The sequence below is a fragment of the Pezoporus occidentalis genome, unplaced genomic scaffold (genome assembly GCF_034315485.1).
Source record: "Pezoporus occidentalis ecotype Australia unplaced genomic scaffold, CSIRO_AGI_Poc_V1 ctg103, whole genome shotgun sequence".
Lineage (NCBI taxonomy): Eukaryota > Metazoa > Chordata > Aves > Psittaciformes > Psittacidae > Pezoporus > Pezoporus occidentalis.
The window spans coordinates 2,082,186-2,102,830 of record NW_026912812.1 but is presented as its reverse complement, the minus strand read 5'-3'; the positions used below and the strand labels follow the sequence as shown (position 1 = coordinate 2,102,830).

General features: G+C 39.9%; 1 protein-coding gene across 1 annotated transcript in view; it reads right to left on the bottom strand.

Moving 5' to 3' along the window:
• Positions 1–20,645, bottom strand: part of DNAH11 (dynein axonemal heavy chain 11) — a 77,528-nt gene that overhangs the window by 50,692 nt on the left and 6,191 nt on the right. Inside the window, 8 exon segments of the mRNA XM_062616942.1 lie at positions 1,207–1,502; positions 2,978–3,090; positions 3,093–3,139; positions 11,322–11,462; positions 12,332–12,389; positions 12,392–12,456; positions 18,538–18,545; positions 19,982–20,125. Coding sequence (XP_062472926.1) covers positions 1,207–1,502; positions 2,978–3,090; positions 3,093–3,139; positions 11,322–11,462; positions 12,332–12,389; positions 12,392–12,456; positions 18,538–18,545; positions 19,982–20,125 — 872 coding nt within the window.

Below are 20,645 nucleotides of genomic sequence, written 5' to 3'. Positions count from 1 at the left end.
AAAAAGAAGAAATTGTTGGGGGAATAAGGAAAATGCAAGGGGAAAGAAATGAGCAAGAAGAAAACAGAGATGTTAGACATCATATTTTTTCTCCTGTCCTATCTTAAAAAATGTACACAAATGTAACAGCCATGAAAGAGACACAAACAGCACTGAATAGAAATACACATACACAAAGCAAACACCATTATTAACCATGTTGCTGAAGTCTGGAAAAGTGAAAACAATACAGAATATATCACTCATACAAGTTTCCACTGGCCTTTAAGTTACAGAATAAATTTGTGGAGGGGCTTAAGTAATGGCAACAAATTTAGAGAGGAAGGTACATCAGCAAAACAAAAGCAGGATAAGAAAAAGAGAGATGATGAGGGAAAAAAAGATGAAGTGATATGTTATAAAGTGTGATCACTTTAACACACAAAGTATGAAGCAAATGGTCTTTTCAAAACGTTTTCTTTCTAAGCAGTTAATGTTTTACAGGCATCTGATTTTCCTATTAGCTACATATATGTTTCAGATTATGCATAAAACTGAAGCCTGCACAAACTGAAAGCTCCTAGAGATGCCACTCCAAAACTAGTGTTCCCAGCTTCTGCTTTCCAGCTTTCAAAAGAGAACTACAGTCTGCCTCAACAACATTTCCTCTAAAATGGAGTTTAAGAGAGACAGTTGTTGCAATTGTGATATCATGTTAATGTATATTGCTAAACTGCTTTCAACCTGAAAACAGCTACATGGATATTTTTATTTTCCCCAGTTTTAACTGTCATAAGAAAAGTAGAGAAAATGAACATTTAATGTGAAATTTCAATTTTATTTGCAAACATTTAAGAGTTCACTACACATACAGAATTACTGTATGTGTAATTAGGTAACATATTTACAATTGCACTAACTACACCATTAACTCCTCACCAGCACCTCACTTCCCTCTCAAATGCAGTTAAGCATGTAAGACTATGAAACTAACACACAGAGCAGCTATGCAAGTTTCCTATGAACAGATCAGAAATCAATAATAGCCAGACCTAGGAGTAAACCTCAATGTACATAAAGCCTCCACCTGAAGACAGCTGTTACAGAGGTAACATGAGAGAGGCAAATTCAGTGTCACCTGTTAATGAGTAAGCATGTCAAGAGGAGTATGAGACAACTGAACTGTCTTATTTTGACCAACTCAGCACTGCCTCTTGGCCCTGAAATATAACTTTTAACTGCAGCCTCACTTGGCTCAAGAACCACCTCTGGCAGCATTCTCTGGTGTCCATCAGGCCCAGAGCTTGGACTTCTTTTCTAACTCTCTTTAAAGTTCAATCAAACCACAGATCATTTGTCATTGGAAAAGACCTTTCAAGAAATGTGTTGGTCTAATCACCTGATGCCAGAAAGTCATCAATCAGCACAAGAAAGCGTTCATCTGAAACCTGGGCATCTGTCAGCAAAAACACTGTGGGCATGTTCTTGGCACCCGTCTTGATGTACAAACTGTCAAGATCTACCTGTAAGGAAAGGAGGCAATCATTCATATTCTGTTAAAACATTGATGCAGAAAAAGCATGAAATGCATGTTAGTCCATGAACAGCAACACATATTGCTGAATTCTCCTCACTTTCTTCAGTTTATTTACATATCATTAATCTGCTGTATAAAATCCAAAGGGAAAAAACAGTTTGCCTCTGTTTTTCATATAAAATATTGAGATTTGACATGACAGTGATAAAGATCGAAACAGATTAATAATAAAGGAAATCCCCTATGAATGTACTAAAAAAAAAGAAAGATTGCAGCCACTAAAGTCCCCATCAAGAACAGCCATAAAACCATGCAGTAACGTTTGGGAATTGCATCGAAGAGTCAGGTCAATTTCTGCAAGGTTTTTTTCATTTAAGTGAATATTTTCGGAAAACTTTCTTTGGGGGATGAGGGTGGGTGGTGGACAGGGGGAAAGGCTGAGTAATGCAGAGTAATACACTGGTACAGTTATTTTTGCCATCACACATGGGTGGCCCAGAGAGAGACATGGCATGGGACCATTGGGCTAGCAGTGGTACAAACATGGAATGCTTTTTGGCATAGGATTCCAGAAAAAAACCAACACATATCAGTTGAACTCAAGTGTAGTCACATTTGAAATACAGAATAAGGTCAATTCTGAGTGATGTGAACAACCACACAACCTACCAGAAAGCAATGCACTTCATCTACCCAGGGAAGAAGGACACAAGAAGTTAGACACCATATAAAACTCTGAAGAACACAGCACTTTTCCAACACAGAGCAGCAAGTAGCTCCTTCTGAAAACTGATACTTCAGGCTGCATGCACTGTTGTGCTTTGGCCATGGGCCCAAGGCTAATAGAACAGCTTTTTGAGGACAACCATCCACCATATTTGACCATAAACAGATCTTTATTTAGTGGTGTCTGAAATTCAGAAGCTTCACTTGTCCACATGGAATGAAGAGGAAGAAAATGTTACCTCCTTCCCTGCTTGCTCACATATTCAACCTTGCAAGGTCCTGAAGTCTGTAAACCTGATTGAGCACCTCTCTCAACTATATTCCTTATACTTGCATATGACCAATTTAAGTGATAAAATGACTCACATGAAATGAGGGCAAAATTTTGCCCTGTGCTCACCCACGTCAGTTTTATGCTACAAAATCAATACACATGTAGTGACATCCAAAAATACCAGAACTCCAACCACATCTTTGTAGTGTGTGAGGCAGCTGCCTTGGAAAAAGTGGAGAAAGTAACAAAATTCTGTGAAGCATATAAACTAAAATATCTTTTGACCACCCATTTTTCAGACATAAAGAAAACAAAAGGTACAACTAGAAAACAGGAACCACAGGAGTTGTTACTGTAAATTATACTGTTTCGCCTGTGATTTTATCAAGCCTGTGCAACAACAAAACAACACATTCTTGAAGTAGTAAACTCACAGACTCAAATAATATCTATTAGTTTACCCTCAGGTATGGGATCCCATAGTGTTCTTGTGGTGTGATTTGGAAAACCTCCACAGAACAGATGTATGCTGCCAGCCTCAACAAGCCTTGTTTCCCAATACCACCTACTCCATCAGAAATGCATAACCCCTAGGTGCTTCTAGGATATGACTGATCCAGCACCTAATGACAAAAATCTAATAACGTAACACAGACTTCAACTATTTTGTCTATTTTTGTTATAATGTGTTCCTGACACTTTAAGGTACATTATCTTCATATCAGCATTTTGTTTCTTTCAGTATTTGAGCAACCAGAAAGAAAAGCTGTTTTCCTTTGTCAAATACTGAAGGTCTGCAGTGAACTCTACAATGACCAGAGCTGTCTGGTTGCTCATTCTTTACACTAATCTGCTCCAAAGCATCATTCCAAGATCCTGATGGACCCCGACTGGAGTAAGAATAAAGACCTAGTTAGATTGAAGGGAGGTTGATGGGGCCCTAGGAGGACATGACAATTTCACATGACAATTTTCTGGGAGTTTGCATGAAAAATGTGCATAGAACTTTAATTTACTCATAGGATATCTCGCCCAGACTATTTCAGTCTTGCTTTTATTTACTGCTTATGGAATACCATAAAATTATGAGAATCTGACCCAAAATTAGAAAAGATTTAGTTGCTGGAATGTTCAAATGCAAGCATTGAGGTAGTTCAAATGCAAGCATTGAGGTAATTCAAACTATGTTTGAGAGACTAAAAGAAATCTCTTGCAATTGATATTTTAATCATTTGTACAAGCACCTATAATTACTTTCAGAATTTCATTTTTTACATTCAGATGCAGATTCTAAGGGATTACAGCCTGGTATCAGCAGACCAGAGATTAAAGACAGCATGCTGGATGTTTTGCTTCATTTTTCTTCCATGTATCAATGAAAAAAAAAAACCCAAAGCAATCCTCTCATTCTCTTTGTCTCACATCCCTGAAAAAACATTGATGAGAACCTTCTTTAAAGGGATAATGCTTCTATTCTGGTTGCGCCTCTAATAAAGAGGTAGCAACATGTTCAGCAAAACCAATACTGGAAGCCAATTCTCTTTGACTTCACTGTAGAACTTTGCCAGCTTTTTTTTTTTTTTTAAATGGATCCATTGTGAAATCAACATAAAAGGTGCAGAAAAAATGCACAGGATTTAATTTCAGGTACAGTTTTCCAGGACTGCTGAATTGTAAGGCTGAGAAACTCTGTCACTTTGTTTGCTGAACTAGGATACTACTCTCAGACTTTAGACTTCAGAGAGAAGATAAGGGCTTACCAACATTTTCAAGCAAGACTAGTAACACTCAAGAAGGCTTCTGTCTGCAATTCTGATGATTATCACATCAACCTCTACATCAGCAGAACAAAATTTACAGTTCGTATGAAAGATTCATAGGATTATCTTTGTAATTTAAGCTCTTTTTTAATCCTCTTGGAAACTTCTACATTAGACTGCTTTGTCAAAAGTGCCTTCTCTTACATAGCTCCTACCTGAATATGTACAAAGTGAAAAACAATGACACTGAAATCCTAGTCCAATGCAGTAAGAAGAAAAAGTTCTGTGTTAAATTATCTGACACTACAAATAATAGAAACTGCTTTAACAAAACTAAGCTCTGCCAGCATGGGCCTCTGTCTCTTTCTGGAAATCACTGATAATTACACATGACCAGAATGACTGTATATGTTGAAGAAAGATTACAAAAAATGACAAGGGGCAACAATGAAGTCTGTACCTCACTTATTCAGCAAAATCTTGATTTCAACTTCTGAAAACTGGCTGGTTTTCTTCCACACCAAAAACCAAAGCAAATGTAGTGAATCAGATTTCAAAACAGAAATTGAGATTTTTGGGCAATGACAGATACTAAGATGCTGCCTGACGTCAAAAAAGCAAATTACACCGAACTGAAACAAGGTAAGACTACAGAGGAAAAAATGTCTATAGAAAAATTAAAATAAAATAAAAAGTCTAAACTAAACTAAATCTTAGAAGTCTGGGCTGGATTAGGTTTTTAAAAGCACAAGGTTAGGCAGCAAAATAACCAAGTCTGCAATGCAGTGATATAATTGAGTATATGCTTCAGGTATTACTTGTCCTTTTCTGAATTAATGCAATTTTATAAGCATTTTCCCTTTCTTGGAAATGAAACCTATTTTCTTTTTTAATAATGAAACATACATATGTTTAATCTGTTCATCTTAGTTCATGTTTTTGCTGTGTTTTGTTTGCTGCAAAATGAGTATTCTTGTAAGTGAAGAGGTTTTGAAGGGCAAATAGAAACATTTTTGTGGTTCTCCCTAGTTAATTCATCCTTGACACTGGCACTAACACACATTTATTCCAGAAGAAACTATATATGCACTGGTACTATATCATCTATGACATTATTTTTTCTTTCTTGTGCCATATTTGATACAATGAGCAATACTGAGAGGTACCACAATTCAAATTTAAAGAAACAAGAAGCATACATAGTAAAACTTAACAGAGAACATTAAGGCAAAGGAACATATCAAATTAGGATAGATATTTTAAAAATAAGACAAACACCACAACTTCTATCACATAATAATTTGTTCTACTTTTTTGTTGAAATGAAGATGTTGCATGGTCACAGAACATTCTGATGATGATTGAGAGATTTTTTTTTTTTAATGGAACTGGCTCCAAACTTGGATGAGTACAACATGGTCAAAGAAAGTTAAAATCAATTTGAGAATGCACACAACCATCAGGGTTAAGAGCAGACAAAATTAACAGCAAAGATCATAACAGAGTATGAGATGGCATGTCTTGATTTGCAGCATCGTCCAATAGATACTGTTTCTGGCTGTCCAGGTGACACAGCTCCAGGTGAATTAAAAAGGAGGCCACTTGAAAAAAAAGAAAGAAAAAAGATATATGAAATCGAGGCTTTCAGTAGCTGGTACATTGAGTTCCAGTTGCCCAAACCTGGAGACAGTCTTGCTTCTTTAAAAGTTAGTGTACAACTGAAGTAGACCAAACAAGTACCATCTTTAAAAAAATCCCAAACACTGCAAAAGAATAACTCATAAATAATGCAGCCATTCCCTGCTTTAAACAACAAATCCTCCCCAGAAATTCACAGTATAATGCGTTCTCCTTCTTTCCATGCATTTGCAACAAGTTTTACTGTATCTTAAAATTCTCAAATTATCATTTAGAATTCCTGACTAACAAGTCAAATTTTTTTCATCATTTAATCTGTTTGTAAAATGAGGATTTTTAATTTTGGGTTTGGTTTTGTTTCTTTTGAAAAAAAAAAAAGAAGCATCAACAGTTTTAAACAGATCTTTTAAGATCTGAAGCTTGAAATATTTGTGAGAAGACAAAAAGTTTCCTGGATGGAGTAGCATACAGCTTTAGGAATAAAACAGAAGAACACCTGAGACACTAACTTTCTGTGTCACTGAATTAGACATGATTGATTTCTCTGAGCTAGAGATGCTACAGATTTGAGCATTCACTTCCTTTCCTCCTCTTTACATCTTGCTCCTTAACAAGATATTCAGGTGACACCTGGTATCATTCCTTCATGAGATGAAGTATGACCTAGTGAAATAGTTTACACAATTCAACTGCATTTAAATATGCAAGAACACAGTACAGTTTATTGCCTCACTTTGGGCACAGTTATAGTCAGATCGCAACACACATGCTAGTGAAAAGAAAAACCTTCTATAAGAAAGAAAAATTAAGGGTATGGGTAAAATCCTTGAACATCTGGTGAAGAATTAGAGAGCTGAGTAGATATGCTCAGTATCCTCACAGCACTGAAGTATAGCTGGTTTTGTGTGTGGAATGCCTGCCCATCTGTCTATGCACCTCCTTTTTATGATATACAGACAGATAATTTTGTATATTTAGCTTGTATTTAAACGCCGAATTCATTCTTTGCTTTACTCACCAGATCATTCACAATGCATTCTTTGTCTCTCACATTTCCTTCATGTGACATAAAAGTGACATGTTTGTACGTGAACAAGAATCTAATGTGAGATTATAATAATAATGAAATATTTACACAAGATAAAGATCCTCCTGTAACAGAATCAAACACTAATCAGTTGATTTGAAACCAAAAACTTCATTTTCCACAGACTCTGTTGAAAGGATACTAGCATATTTTATCTGCCAAAAAATTAAATTTTCCTTTGGAGAGTAAGAAGGGAATTACCTTTATTGCCAAATTCAATTATCCTCCAGTGACCATCTGTGGTTTTCTTCTCATGGCAGAGAAAAAGCATTCATTTGAACCAGCATCATAAAATTTCTGTGGATTTTGTCTGTTGTTTCTACAGGGTGAAGATAAAGGGTGGTATAGGCTAAATACCTGGCAAGCTGCGATTTAGGGAATAAATTTCTTTATCTCAGACATCTCTGTTTTCATCAGGTCAACCAATGGGGTCAATATAGATCAGCTCCATCAGGAGTAGCTGAAGGATACTTTCCTTCCAAGACTATTGATAGCTCCTTGTCTTTGTGCTTCTCTTTTCTAAAACTGTTTATAACCTCCAGGGAGAGAATGCTTTTCTGTTTGAGGAATTCAGTTTGAAGCTTTCTGTTTCTATATGGCATAGGGATCCTATCACGGACCACAGTACGGAAAGTAAGCAGATAGAAAGTGAAAGTAAGCTGGAGTACAAGACAGAAATATAGAATCTCAACACATTTGCAATTGGATGGTCATAAATTTGGAGGAAAAAAAAGCCATGGCTGCACTTATCCTCCTTTTCTACCACAGAAGGGAAAAAATCTTTTGCAGAAACTATGTACATATGAAATGTTTGTATTAGTTACCCTAAAAATCTTGAAGTTTTTTTTCTTCCTTTAGTTCAGTACATATATACCTGTACTTTCAAACCCTAAATTAGGATTGCTCCTTTTTGATCCTTAACCTTATCTAAGCTTTAAATAATGTCCACAATTATAATCAATTACTCCTGTTTTTTGTGTTGCTTTTTTTTCTAATACTGCATTATTACAATACAAAAAGAAAATGTATTTTGCTAAATCCTACTATACATAAATGTTTATGCAAATTTCTTCTCTGTGGCAGTATTCCAGCCTTAGTAGTATTGAAGACCCCAGACTTAGTGTACCAATATTAGTTTGCACCGAAATCTGCCTCCACCAAGTAACATTCTGAAATCTTCTGCTGTTCTAGAAGCAGAATGGGTGAGTCATATGCCTAGAAGGAATGTTAAATAAAACCGAACACGACAAGCTAATCCCACCTACTCTAGCAAATACCTCAAAAAAAGTTACGTGAATACAGATGAGATGGGAGCTGGCAGAAAATGATGCAGATTAGAAGTGATATGATCTGTAAGAAAAATATTTTAACCTTTGAACTATGGAATAAACATGGCAAATTAGTGAATAACTATACTTCAATGAGTGCAGCTCTTAAGCTTTTCCTTTTGAACTGAGACTTAAATTTCTCATTTGTATAATTGGATGTGAATGTCTCTTTACATTAAAAAAAGAAAAAAAATCCCCAAATTTGATCGTTCCAAACAATTGCTTGGAGTTGTAGCCTAAAACACGTGAAGGCATTCCAGTGTACCACTTGAATGCATTTTACAGGAGGAAGCATTGGTACACACAGACACAAAAATAACAGAAAGGGCAGTCATTTTGAGCTAGATGGGACAGTACAAAATCATTCCGTCATAGTGCACCAAAAAAAAAAAGTTGTAAACACAACAGAAAGCAAACACAATATATTTGTTTCTGAGTTGTCACACAGTTCTTCACATCTGTGATTAGTGGAGGCACTTCCTAGCAGAGCATTTAGCAAGAGAGACTTGGCTGGAGAGCAGTGGACAGCAGGAAGAGCTGCGGAGTCGACCTCTTTGTTCATGTTTCTTAGAAGGAGCAGTTATGTTTCTTAGAAGGAGCAGTTACGTTTTACAGCACTGTAAAACATTTCACAGCAAAACCTTAAAGGTTCATAAATTTTCAAATTTTATGCCACAGGAGAATTGACATGTGTGATACACTTGCAGAGAAAACCCCTGTGATGCTGACTTCACCTATTTGGTATATTTAAGAGGTTTTCTACAAGAAGAATACATAACTGTTGCTGCCTAAGAGCTTTCATCAGCTTCTGTTTGCAATGGAAAGTGTTTTTTTGCTTTAGCACGTTGGTCACAGATCCTGCTGCAATGGCAATCATTAGCTAAAAAATCCCTCTCTAATCAAAGGAATACTTGAAAACTTTTTAAGGCTGATTCCCCATTAAGGCAGCTATGACAGATTACAACAGCCCATGACCTCATTCTGACGCACAGCAGATTTCTTTTCTCCTAATCTCACCATTCATTTTAAGGGGAAAAAATGCAATTAAGGTCTATTAATTCAGGATTTTATGCTAATGTGAATTTGGAAACACTTCAAAGAATAAACTCATATACTAACTAGACTGAAAGTGCGATTTTTTAATCTGACCTGTATACAAAAAGAATAAAAAATCACATGACAATGGAAAGAAAAACTGGCATAAAAACTTATTCAATGGAGATTTGTTGGTTTATACTTACATTTTTAAGCCTAGTGACAATTTGATCTATTAGCAGCAATGTAGACTGGCTAGAAAATTTAAAAAATTAATCATAAAAGTAGTTAAATTAAGCATTAAGCAAACACTTCTAAAGATTTTATCCGAAGAGTTCTTCAATTTGAGGGATTTTTAAAAACTGAGAAATTATTTTCTGTATCTTATCCCAAACATGAAAGACTAAGCCTATTGCCTGGAAACTGTTTTTTCTACTCTGTCATTTCTAAAGAACATGACTAGTTTGCTTTTCGTTAGGAATAAATCAATAAAATATTTAAGACATGCAGTCTCAGACGTATGAATAAAGATGGCCTGAAATTGAAAAGAAAAAGAAACATCAAACACTTGCACTACACAGTTTAGTTTTAAAAGCAAACAGTGATTTCTGTCTCTGGCTAGGACTGAATTTTAAAAGGCAATGAAACAAGATACACCAATATCTCAAACATAATTACTAGAACAAAATGTTGTACTGGTCTATTTCTCACACAACATTTCTACTTGAAAATTTATATTCAATTTCTTCTAGTAGGAAAACTTTGAAAACAGGCTGCGGCTGAAATTCACTGGTTCTGTCTCAACATTTAAGAATGCCAATCTCCCCAAAACTGACAGTGAAACAAAGGATGATGCAACAGGCAGATGGTTTAATTTCTCAGTTAGCATTTCCATTTACTTTTACAAGCTTTTCCAGCCTATTTTCTCACTTACACTCCTGAGAAGGGCAAGTGAGAAGAAAGCTGGGTGAATGTTCGGCTGTTCACCAAGGCTATCTCCCCATATATCCAGCCCAAATACTCTATTTCTTAAAACTTCTAAATTCAGTTTAAATTTCTATAGCTGTGACTCTACCGAGGTTACTTGCTTTAGACAAGACCTTCCTAAGTATGTTCACAGAACAGCAAGTCTTTTTGAAGGATATGAAAACAGATGTTAATATGACTCAAAAGGTCTTCCCAGTCTGTAATGCAATATCGTGCTGCTTCTCATTCTTCAACTCGGACAAGATGCTCCTTTACCTATGGATGATGCAATGTATAAATTTGTTCCTTCACAAAGGCTTCATCTAATTTAAACAGCAGCAAAGCCAACTGTATGTTTTAGTTTTTAATAGGCAAGTATGATTAGATATTTCTCAAGATATCAAGGTTTATCTAAGCAAAACTGAAACTACTGAAAAGTAGAGTTTTAGAACTTTTTTCAAACTTTTTGTAGCATCACAACAAAAAAAATCTCACTAAAGGGAATGCATTATAATGCCTTGCTTGTATCTACATTTCTCAGTATGAACCCAGTAAGTGAGATTAAAGATACATCTCTTCACAAAATGCTTTAATTTTGGTAGGCTAGACCCTCATATTACTTTCTTGTTGCTTGCCAGGGGCTTATGTATAGAAAAAAAACTACAACAGGTAACACTTCCTTAAGCAAAAACAGCTTCTCCATGCATGGTAAATGACCCTACTGCAAGTCTTCACTGTAAGCAGTTAGCTCCCTCCCATCAAGTTAGCTCATTTACAGATGAGCTCAGATATCTAAAGTAGTACTACAGGCCAACATATCAGATGCACAGGCCATTGCTCTGAGTCCCTATCAGTGAGCAGAAACCTGCATATACATAGAAACACATGCACATATGTATTTATATCTGTTTAAATACATAGGGAGATGTGTGTGTATAGATATATATTTTTCAAGCACAGTGAGATACTGTGGTCATTTTCATTAACTTACCTGATTTTGAGAAAATGCCCCACCAACCCCCAAATACAAGCAAAGAGAGAATGCATCTCATGGACCGTTTCAAGGCAATCCACTGGCACATTTTCAGGAGTCAGCAAACAGTCCAGCAGAGAACAGAATGTTTGCAATGAATAAATATGTGAAAAGAGTGACCTGGGAGTCTTACTCTGTAGGAAGTCGACAGTGACCTCAAGAAGGTATTTAAAATTTAAGTAGCGAGACTGCAGCTCCTTCCTCTGCTTCGTTTTTGTCTAGGAGGTCCTTTCAAAGGTCAAAGGCATGAAGAGGTATCCTGATAAAAGGTAGCAAAATACCTTCATTCTACATTAATTAAAGCAAGGTATATGAAGAAGATGACACAGCTCAGGCATGTCTATTACAGCAAATTCTTAACACTCATACTCAATAATTAGTTTTCTCCTCTCACATTGACTTTTTAGAAGGAGGCAAACACTCAAAGAGTTTAGAATAACAAGGCATATTAAGTAAATTTAAAATACCAACATATGGATGTGCAGTATCAGATCATTTAATAGGAGGCAGAGCTCAGCTCCATACTTTAATAACGCTTAATAATGTAGGGCCTCATTATCAGAGTATGAAAGTAACTGATGTTAATGAATTTAGTGAGAATTTAATTAGAGAAAGGCAGAATGCATGTACGGAGAGATGAAATGGCCAGCCCTAAGCTAAGACATTGCTAACAGAAGCAACACAAGAACTGAGAAGTCTGGGAATTGTGTGCAATGCCAAAAGCGCACTACATTTCTTCTTGTTACAGTGGACAGGTGCCATATGAAACCTTTGAATCCTTGTAAGTCTCCAAAATAAGGGTCCAGGTTTGATGCATAAGAACATCTCAATTTCTTTTCACATACATTTCAGATAAAGAGTATTTTTAAGCATTTTTACTCCTGCATAGGACCATCTGCCTAGTGGGTGTTTTAGAAATACTGTTTCTTAAAATATAAATAGTTTTAGTCATAATGCATACCTGAACTCTATTCTCAAGAATAGGAGGAACAGTTTTAAATCTTGTTATGAGTTCCTCTAAATAAGGAAGCACACATTAATCAAAGCCTTTTCAGATTGGTATCTCCCTGTTTCTAACCAGCTGGCAACATACAAGCAAAACAAATTGGAAAGAAGGTATTTTTATCAAAGGGAAGTTAAAAAAAACACAGAATTTCTTCCTTCTAGTTTTGAAATGCAAACTTTTGTTGACCTCTGAGAATTGTTTGTGACTGCCTCTAGTGCAATTCACTAAAACTACTGTGCTGGCTCTAAGTCAAATGTAAGTGCCACCAGCCTTGCAATACTTTTATTTGTGCATGCAAAGGTCATCAAGCTGCAGCATTTCTAAAAGCTATACGATGGTTGAGTACACTGGCATATGGCTGTACTCCTTTTACTTGACTGCATTCTTTATTCCAGGAAGGGCAGAGAGAGGACCTAGATGATACTTTGCTTCTGCTTTCAGAGGGCTGCACTACCACAAAGCAACTGGGAGCAAGGATACTGTATTTGATTTATGTTGCTTGATAGAAAATATCAGCATGTAAATTGCACACAAGACCAAGGATCATGTGACACCCAAATTCAACATAATTTCCATTGCAGATATCTAAATTAGCCCAACCTTAGCAGCAATCTAGCCCTTATGGGTAACTCCCCCCACAGTTTATGTACTGGGCATGAAATGCTGCGGTATGGAATACCCCTTTGGCTAGTTTGAGTCAGGTGTCCTATCTCTGCTTCCTCCCGACTTACCCTCCTCCCCGGCAGAGCATAAGACTCAGAAAGTCCTTGGTCAGACTAAACATTACTTAGCAGCAACTAAAAACATCGGTGTTATCAGCGTTATTCCCAGGCTGAAAGTCAAAAACACAGCACTGCACCAGCTACTAAGAAGGAGAAAAAATGACTGCTACTGCTGAACCCAGGACAGTATCCACCCATTATTCCATACCATTCACGTCATGCTCAGATCCCACATTTTTCAATATACCATTGCTTTTGTCTCATATGTGTATATATATATATATATAAATACACACATGCACACACACATGCACAAAGAGAGGTATCATTCCTTAGTCCATGGACTAATCCCTACAAAGCTACTGAATTCATCCAGTCCATGATGACAGGCTTCATCTCTTCTAACAGTCTTTCAGAGCAGGAGAGATGATGTGCAGTGTTGGATTTTTGCCTGCTGATGACATCGTGGAACTCATCTGGTCACTGTTGAACTCTTCTGGTTTCGTCAAAGTGCATTTTTTTGTTGGGATGATGATCGGACAAAGTCAGGGCCAGTTGCTGGTGACCCGAAAACATCTAGTTGGTGGGCTATAAAAGTGCTACATAGCAGCCAAAAGCATATAATTGAGTTCATTGGCTGTTTTCCCCTAAAATCAAATTCCCTTGAGGTACACACTGGACTTCCCCATCTTGCAGCATTACTCACCAGGTATATCCAGGTCCCTGAGCAAAATGAATCCCATGAGTGGGTTTGCCTTTACTTGAAGCAGGAATAACCCAGACTGTCTTCCCCATCAAATTCGTTATGTGCACCACAGGAACTTTTTCCCCTTCCACAGTATGTAAAAGTTGATTGGGCTGGTTGAGCCCTGTTGGCAGATCATCTAGTGTTGATCAACCAGGTGAGTTTTAGTAAATGTGTATCCCAGTGTTTGAAAGTCTCACCACCCATTGCTCTCAGTGTTGTTTTTAACAGCCCATTGTACCGTTCCATTTTCCCAGAGGCTGGTGCATAGTAGGGGATGTGATATACCCACTCAATGCCATGCTCTTTGGCCCAAGTGTCTATAAGGTTGTTCTGGAAATGAGTCCCGTTGTCTGACTCAGTTCTGTCTGTGGTGCCGTGCTGCCACACAATCTGTTTCTCAAGGCCCAGGATAGTGTTCCGGGCAGTGGAGTGGGGCACAGCGTATGTTTCCAGCCATCCAGTGGTTGCTTCCACCATGGTACGCACATGGTGCTTGCCTTGGCGGGTTGGTGGGAGTGTGATATAGTCAATCTGCCAGGCCTATTTGTACTTCAGGCCATTTTTGTACTTCAGCCATCATCCTCCATACCAAAGAGGCTTGAACCATTTGGCTTGCTTAATTGCAGCACGTTTCACACTCATGAATAACCTGGGCAATAGTGTCCATTGTTAAATCCACCCCTCGATCACGAGCTCATCTATATGTTGCATCTCTGCCCTGATGGCCTGAAGTGTCATGGGCCCACCAGGCCAAAAATAATTCACCCTTATGTTGCCAATCTAAATCTATCTGAGCCACTTCAATCTTAGCTGCTTTACCCACTTGTTGGTTGTTCTGGTGTTCCTCAGTGGCCCGACTCTTGGGTACATGAGCACCTACATGTGCACCTTCACCACCAGGCTCTGCTCCAGGGCACCGGTGTCTTTCCACAGCGTAGCAGCCCAGATGGGTTTACCTCTGCATTGCCAGTTGCTCTGCTTCCATTGCTTCAACCACCCCCACAGGGCATTTCACACCGTTCATGAGTCAGTATAGAGATAAAGTACTGGCCACTTTTCTCGTTCAGCAATGTCCAGGGCCAGCTGGGTGGCTTCCACCTCAGCAAACTGACTCGAGTCACCCTCTCCTTCAGCAGTTTCTACAACTTGTCGTCTAGGACTCCATACAGCTGCCTTCTGTCTCCAATGCTTTCCCACAATACAGCAGGACCCATCAGTAAACAAAGCATATTGCTTTTCATTTTCTGACAGTTATATGGTGGTGCCTCTTCAGCACGCACCACCTCCTCCTCTGGTGACATTCCAAAATCTCTTCATTCTGGCCAGTCCATGATGACTTTTAGAATTCCTGGATGACAGGGATTTCATATTTGAGCTCGTTGTGCAATTAGTGCAGACCACTTACTCCATATAGCATTGGTTGCATGATGTGTAGAGGAGAACCTGCCTTTGAACATCCAGCCCAGCACAGGCAACCAGGGTGCCAGGAGGAGCTGTGCTTCAGTGCCAATCACTTCTGAAGCATCTCAACCCCCTTTATAGGCTGCTAATATCTCTTTTTCAGTTGGGGTATAGCTGGCCTCAGATCCTTTGTATCCCCGATCCAAAAGCTGAGGGCTCAACCTCGAGTCTCCCCAGTAGCTTTCTGCCAGAGGCTCCACGTAGGACCATTCTCCCCAGCTGGGGGGTACAGTACATTTTTTACATCTGGCCCGGTCTGAACTGGTCCGAGGGCTACTGCATGAACTATCTCGCGTTTAATTTGCTCAGTTTGTTGTTGCTCAGGGCACCATTTAAAATCATTCTTCTTCCAGGTCACATGATAGAGAGGGCTTACAATCAGACTGTAATTTGGGATGTGCGTTCTCCAGAACCCCACAGCACCCAAGAAAGCTTTGTTATCTTTTTTATTTAGTTGGTGGAGACATTGCTGTTATCTTGTTGATCACATCTGTGGGGATCTGGCGATGTTCATATTGCTGTTTTATTCCCAAAAATTGAATCTCCTGTGCAGGTCCCTTGACCTTACTCCATTTTATGGCAAAACCGGCTTTCAGCAGGATTTGGATTATTTTCCTCCCTTTCTCAAAGACTTCTTCCACTGTATCACACCACACGATAATGTCATCAATGTATTGCAGGTGTTCTGGAGCTTGCCCCGTTCCAGTGCAGTCTGGATCAGTCCATGGAAGATGGTAGGGCTGTGTTTCCACCCTTGGGGTAGTCGATTATAAGCGTACTGGACACCCTTGCAAGTAAAATAGATCCGTGGCCTGCACTCTGCTGCCAAAGGAATTGAGAAAAATGCATTGGCAATATCAGTCGTGGCATACCACTTGGCTGCCTTTGACTCTAGTTCATACTGAAGTCCTAGCATGTCTGATAAGGCAGCACTCAGCAGTGGCATGACTTCATTTAGGCCACAATAGCCTACTGTTAGTCTCCACTCTCCATTAGACTTTCGCACTGGCCACATGGGGCTATTAAAGGGTAAGCGGGTCCTGCCGATCACTCCCTGACTCTCCAGTCTACGGATCAGCTGATGGATGGAATCAGGGAGTCTCGGTGCGATATTGCCGCCAGTGAACTGTTGTGGTCGTGATTGGCATTTGTTGTTCTTCGACTGTCAGCAACCCCACAACAGAAGGATCCTCCGAGAGACCAGGAAAGGTGGACAGCTGCTAAATTTCCTCAGTCTCCAAAGGAGCAATACCAAAAGCCCATCGGTACCCTTTTGGGTCTCCTGAGGTAGTCTATGCGAGGATGCATGGAGCCTCTGGACCAGTCACAATAGGGTGCTTTTGCCAGTTCCTCCCAGTCAGGCTGATTTCAACATCCGATACAGTCAACTCTTGGGATCCTCCTGTCACTCCAGAAATATAAATGGGTTCCACCCCTTGATAGCTTGATGGCATCAGGGTGCACTGTGCACCGGTATCTACTAGAACTTTGTACTTCTGTGGGACTGATGTGCCAGGTCATCTGATCCGCACAGCCCAGTAAATCTGATTGTCCCTTACCTTCACCTGGCTGGAGGCAGGGCCCCTCTACTACTGATCACAATATTGGTCACTTACACCTTGTAGACAGGGATTAGTCTTCTTTATCACAGGAGCTAGATTAAAATCAGCTCTTCCATTCCATCTGGGAACCTGCTCACCAGAGGCTGAAGGCGCCGCTTTCATGGGATGATCATCCTTGACCTTTGTTCTCCTCTTCAATTCACGCACCCCTTCCTCCAGAGCTGAGGTAGGTTTTCCATCCCACTTTCTCATGTCTTTGCAGTGATTCTGCGGGTAAAACCATAGGGCGGCCCATGGCATATACCTCCTATATCTTCTCTCTCGAGCAGTAGGACACCTTCTGTTAATAGCTGAGACATGGGTTGGTACATGTGGGGAGCTGGATAGATCAGATAGATCATCTCTCAATTGTTTGAACTCCTGGGATAGTTTTTCCACAGCTGAAATGATGGAAGGGGTGAGATTGTCTTTGAATGCTTGAAGTTGATGAATCACTTCATCCACTGTCGATGGTACTATGTCATGCCAAGTTATTCATGCCAGTGAGTGGGCATATGATGATGGTCCACTGGGTGTAAGTTTCCACCACATGGGTCTTGTTCAGACTTCATCTGGATCTAAAGATGCATTTCTGGCATCCTGCCTACAATAGATCATCTCTAAGATGGCTGATTCCCTCAGAGACTGGATGCCTTTCTCTACTGTGGTCCAGTTGGCAGAATGACTCATAACATTGTCCTTGCAGGGAAACCTTTCTTTCACAGCTGCCAAGAGCTGCCTCCAAAGGCTGAGGGACCATTTCTCTTTTGCAATCACTTTGTAAATTTCCTCTTCCCTAGCAAGTGATCCTAGCTGCTTGGCTTCCCTACCTTCTAGTTCGTGACCGCCGGCTCCATTGTCCCAGCATTGGAGCAACCAGGTGATGATGTGCTCTCCTGATTGAGGGGTAAAATCTTTTTGCATATTCCATAGCTTGGTTGAGGTCCAGGGTTGAGAAGTCACCTCTTCTTCCTCTTTCTCTGATTCATGTAAGAATAATTCTTGTTCAGATGTTGTCCCATTTAGTAAGTGAATTGGTTCCTTATCTTTCTTCACTGTACGGGTTGCTCTTTGTGCCTCTTGTTTGCTTTTCCCCTTGCCTACAGGGGCAACTGATATTGGCACGAATTGGTCCTCTGGTTCAGCTGCAGTGATTATCACGGTGGTTGGAGTGTCTGCAGTATCTGTTGTCGGGGTGGGTGCAGCCACTGTGCTTGGGGTTTGAATAGCACCAGCAGCTGCGCTGTCTGTTGCTGTCAGGGTTTGGGTAGCTGCTGTGCTTGTCGCTGGGGTTGGTGTAGTTGCTGTGCTGGGAGTTGGAGTATCTGCATTGTCAGTTGTAGTCAGAGTCTGAGTAGCTGCTGTACTTGTCACTGGGGTTGGTGTAGCTGCTGTACTTAGAGTTGAAGTAGCTGCATTGTCTGTTGCTTTGCCATCAGATCCAGAGACATTTTTTCCCCTTTGAAGGTGCTGGACAGCGTTGAACAGGGCTCTGTAAGTGTAGGCCAATCCCCAGCATGTTTCCATGATTTGTCCCCCTCTGTTATAACCAGGATGACAACACACCTTATTTAAGTGTTTTACTAGTTTTTCTGGATTTTGCACTTGTTCAGTGGTGAATTTCCAAAGCACTGGAGGGGCCCACTGGCCTAGATACTTGTCCATACTATCCCACACACCCTGCCACTCATGACTGTCCAGCCTTAGGGAAAATCTCTTGTTCTCCCTATACCATTTTCATCTAACCCTAGACAAGACCCAAACCCAACTCTGCTTAACTTTTGAGATCAGACAAAATGGTTGTGGATAAAACAGACTCTCTATGTGTGCCAATATGCTGATCCCCATCACAATCAGGAGGCAGGTCTCAAGGGTATCCAAAGGCCTTTCAAATCCAAATGATGCTGTAAATAGTCTGGTGGGGGAGCTAGGGGTGTAAGGGAATGTCTCCTTCATAGGCTGACCACCCGAGGAGGAAACAAAAGATGTGTAATTGCTAAACACTTCCATTATATACCTCTCAGAGTACTGAGGTGATGACCACACTGGGAACGCAAGCCAGATCAGTTTCATGATCAATAAGCCTATTGTATTACAAGTCATTACCATAAAGTACAACGAAACAAGAACCTTAGCCCAGGCTCCCCAGCTGATAAACACTAAAACAGCAAACACTGACTGTAAGTAAGGTACGACATGCTGAAACTGTGAGATCAAGGATGTGTGGTCCCATGGAGAGAGAAGCCCATGCTGGAGCAGGTTCGCTGCAGGACTTTAGATCCTGCAGGGGACTGATGCTGGAGCAGTCTATTCCTGAGGGACGGCACCCCATGGAAGGCACCTAAAATGGAGCAGTTCAGGAAGAACTGCAGCCTGTGGAAAGGACTCGGAGGAAGTTCACGGAGGATTGTCTCCTGTGGGAGGCACCCCACACTAGAGCAGGGGAAGAGTGTGAGGAGCCCTCCCTCCTTGAGGAGGAACAGCATCAGAGACAATGTGTGATGTGCTGACCCCCATTCGCTGTCCTGCTGCACTGTTCTCAGAGGGAGGAGGTAGAGAATTCAGGAGTGAAATTGAAGGGAGATGTAGGGGGAAGGTGGTTTAAGATTTGGTTTTATGTCTCATTACCCTACTCTGATGTCTCATTACCCTACTCTGATTTTGACTAGTAATAAATGATATTAATTTTCCCAAGTTGAGTCAGTTTTGCCCATGAGAGTAGTTGCTGAGTGATCTCCTTGTCTTTATCTGAACCCACAAGCCTTTTGTCATGGTTTTCTCTCCCTTGTCCAGCTAAGGAGGGGGAGTGATAGAGCAGTCTTTTGGGCAGATGGCATCCAGCCAGGGTCAGCCCACCACTCCACTACTCCACTGCTCTGATTAAGCAGCATGCATAAGAGGGTGAAATAACTGATGGTGAAATTTTCTCAACTGCGTATTTGAGAATATACATGGCCACCAACGAACTCATCCCACTATTATCAGAATAAAAACTAGAAGGAAGAGCTAATAAACCCATTAATTTCCAAGATATATCTTAAAAACATTAATTAATATCATCAGATTCTCACTGATTCCACCCCCAGGTCCTGAGTGTTCAGATGAAGAATACCAGCTCTGGATACTACTGTAGCTGGGGTTGCAGTTCTTCAAAGGTATACCTCAAATAGCAGCCACACTGACAGAGTCACAGGGACATATTCATTGATTGTAAAGGTCAGAACCTAGAAATCATCAGTAAATTTTTCAGCAAAAGCGAGCTAAGATACACTGTCTAAAAGAACACGATCAAGCAATCATATTCTAGCCCCGCAAAGGAGCAACACAATGCATACCGTACACTATTTCTTGAACTTAGCTAAAAAACTTTATTCAAACTTTGCTATAGTGTTGGGTTTTTTTGTTTGTTTGTTTGTTTTTCATTACTTCAGAAACACAGAGGAAGGCAAATTCAAGAGGACAAATTCAAGAGGTTTTACTTGATCTTGTATGATTTTTTCCACAGTTTAATTCAAAAGATGACTAGCTTGCTTCATCAATGCGAGTTCTTCTGAAAGCTGCTAAAAGCATGGGAGGTAAAGTCCCTCATTGTCAATGGAAAGAAACAGAAAACTATTAAGAGCAGGAACTTAAACGTAGGTGCTTTGTAATGTCCCTTGGAAAAGCCACTTTCTGCCCATTGGCTAAAGTTTGGCGATGTGGCTAGCCCCAGACAGACACCTTGCTGAGTAACCAGAGACCATG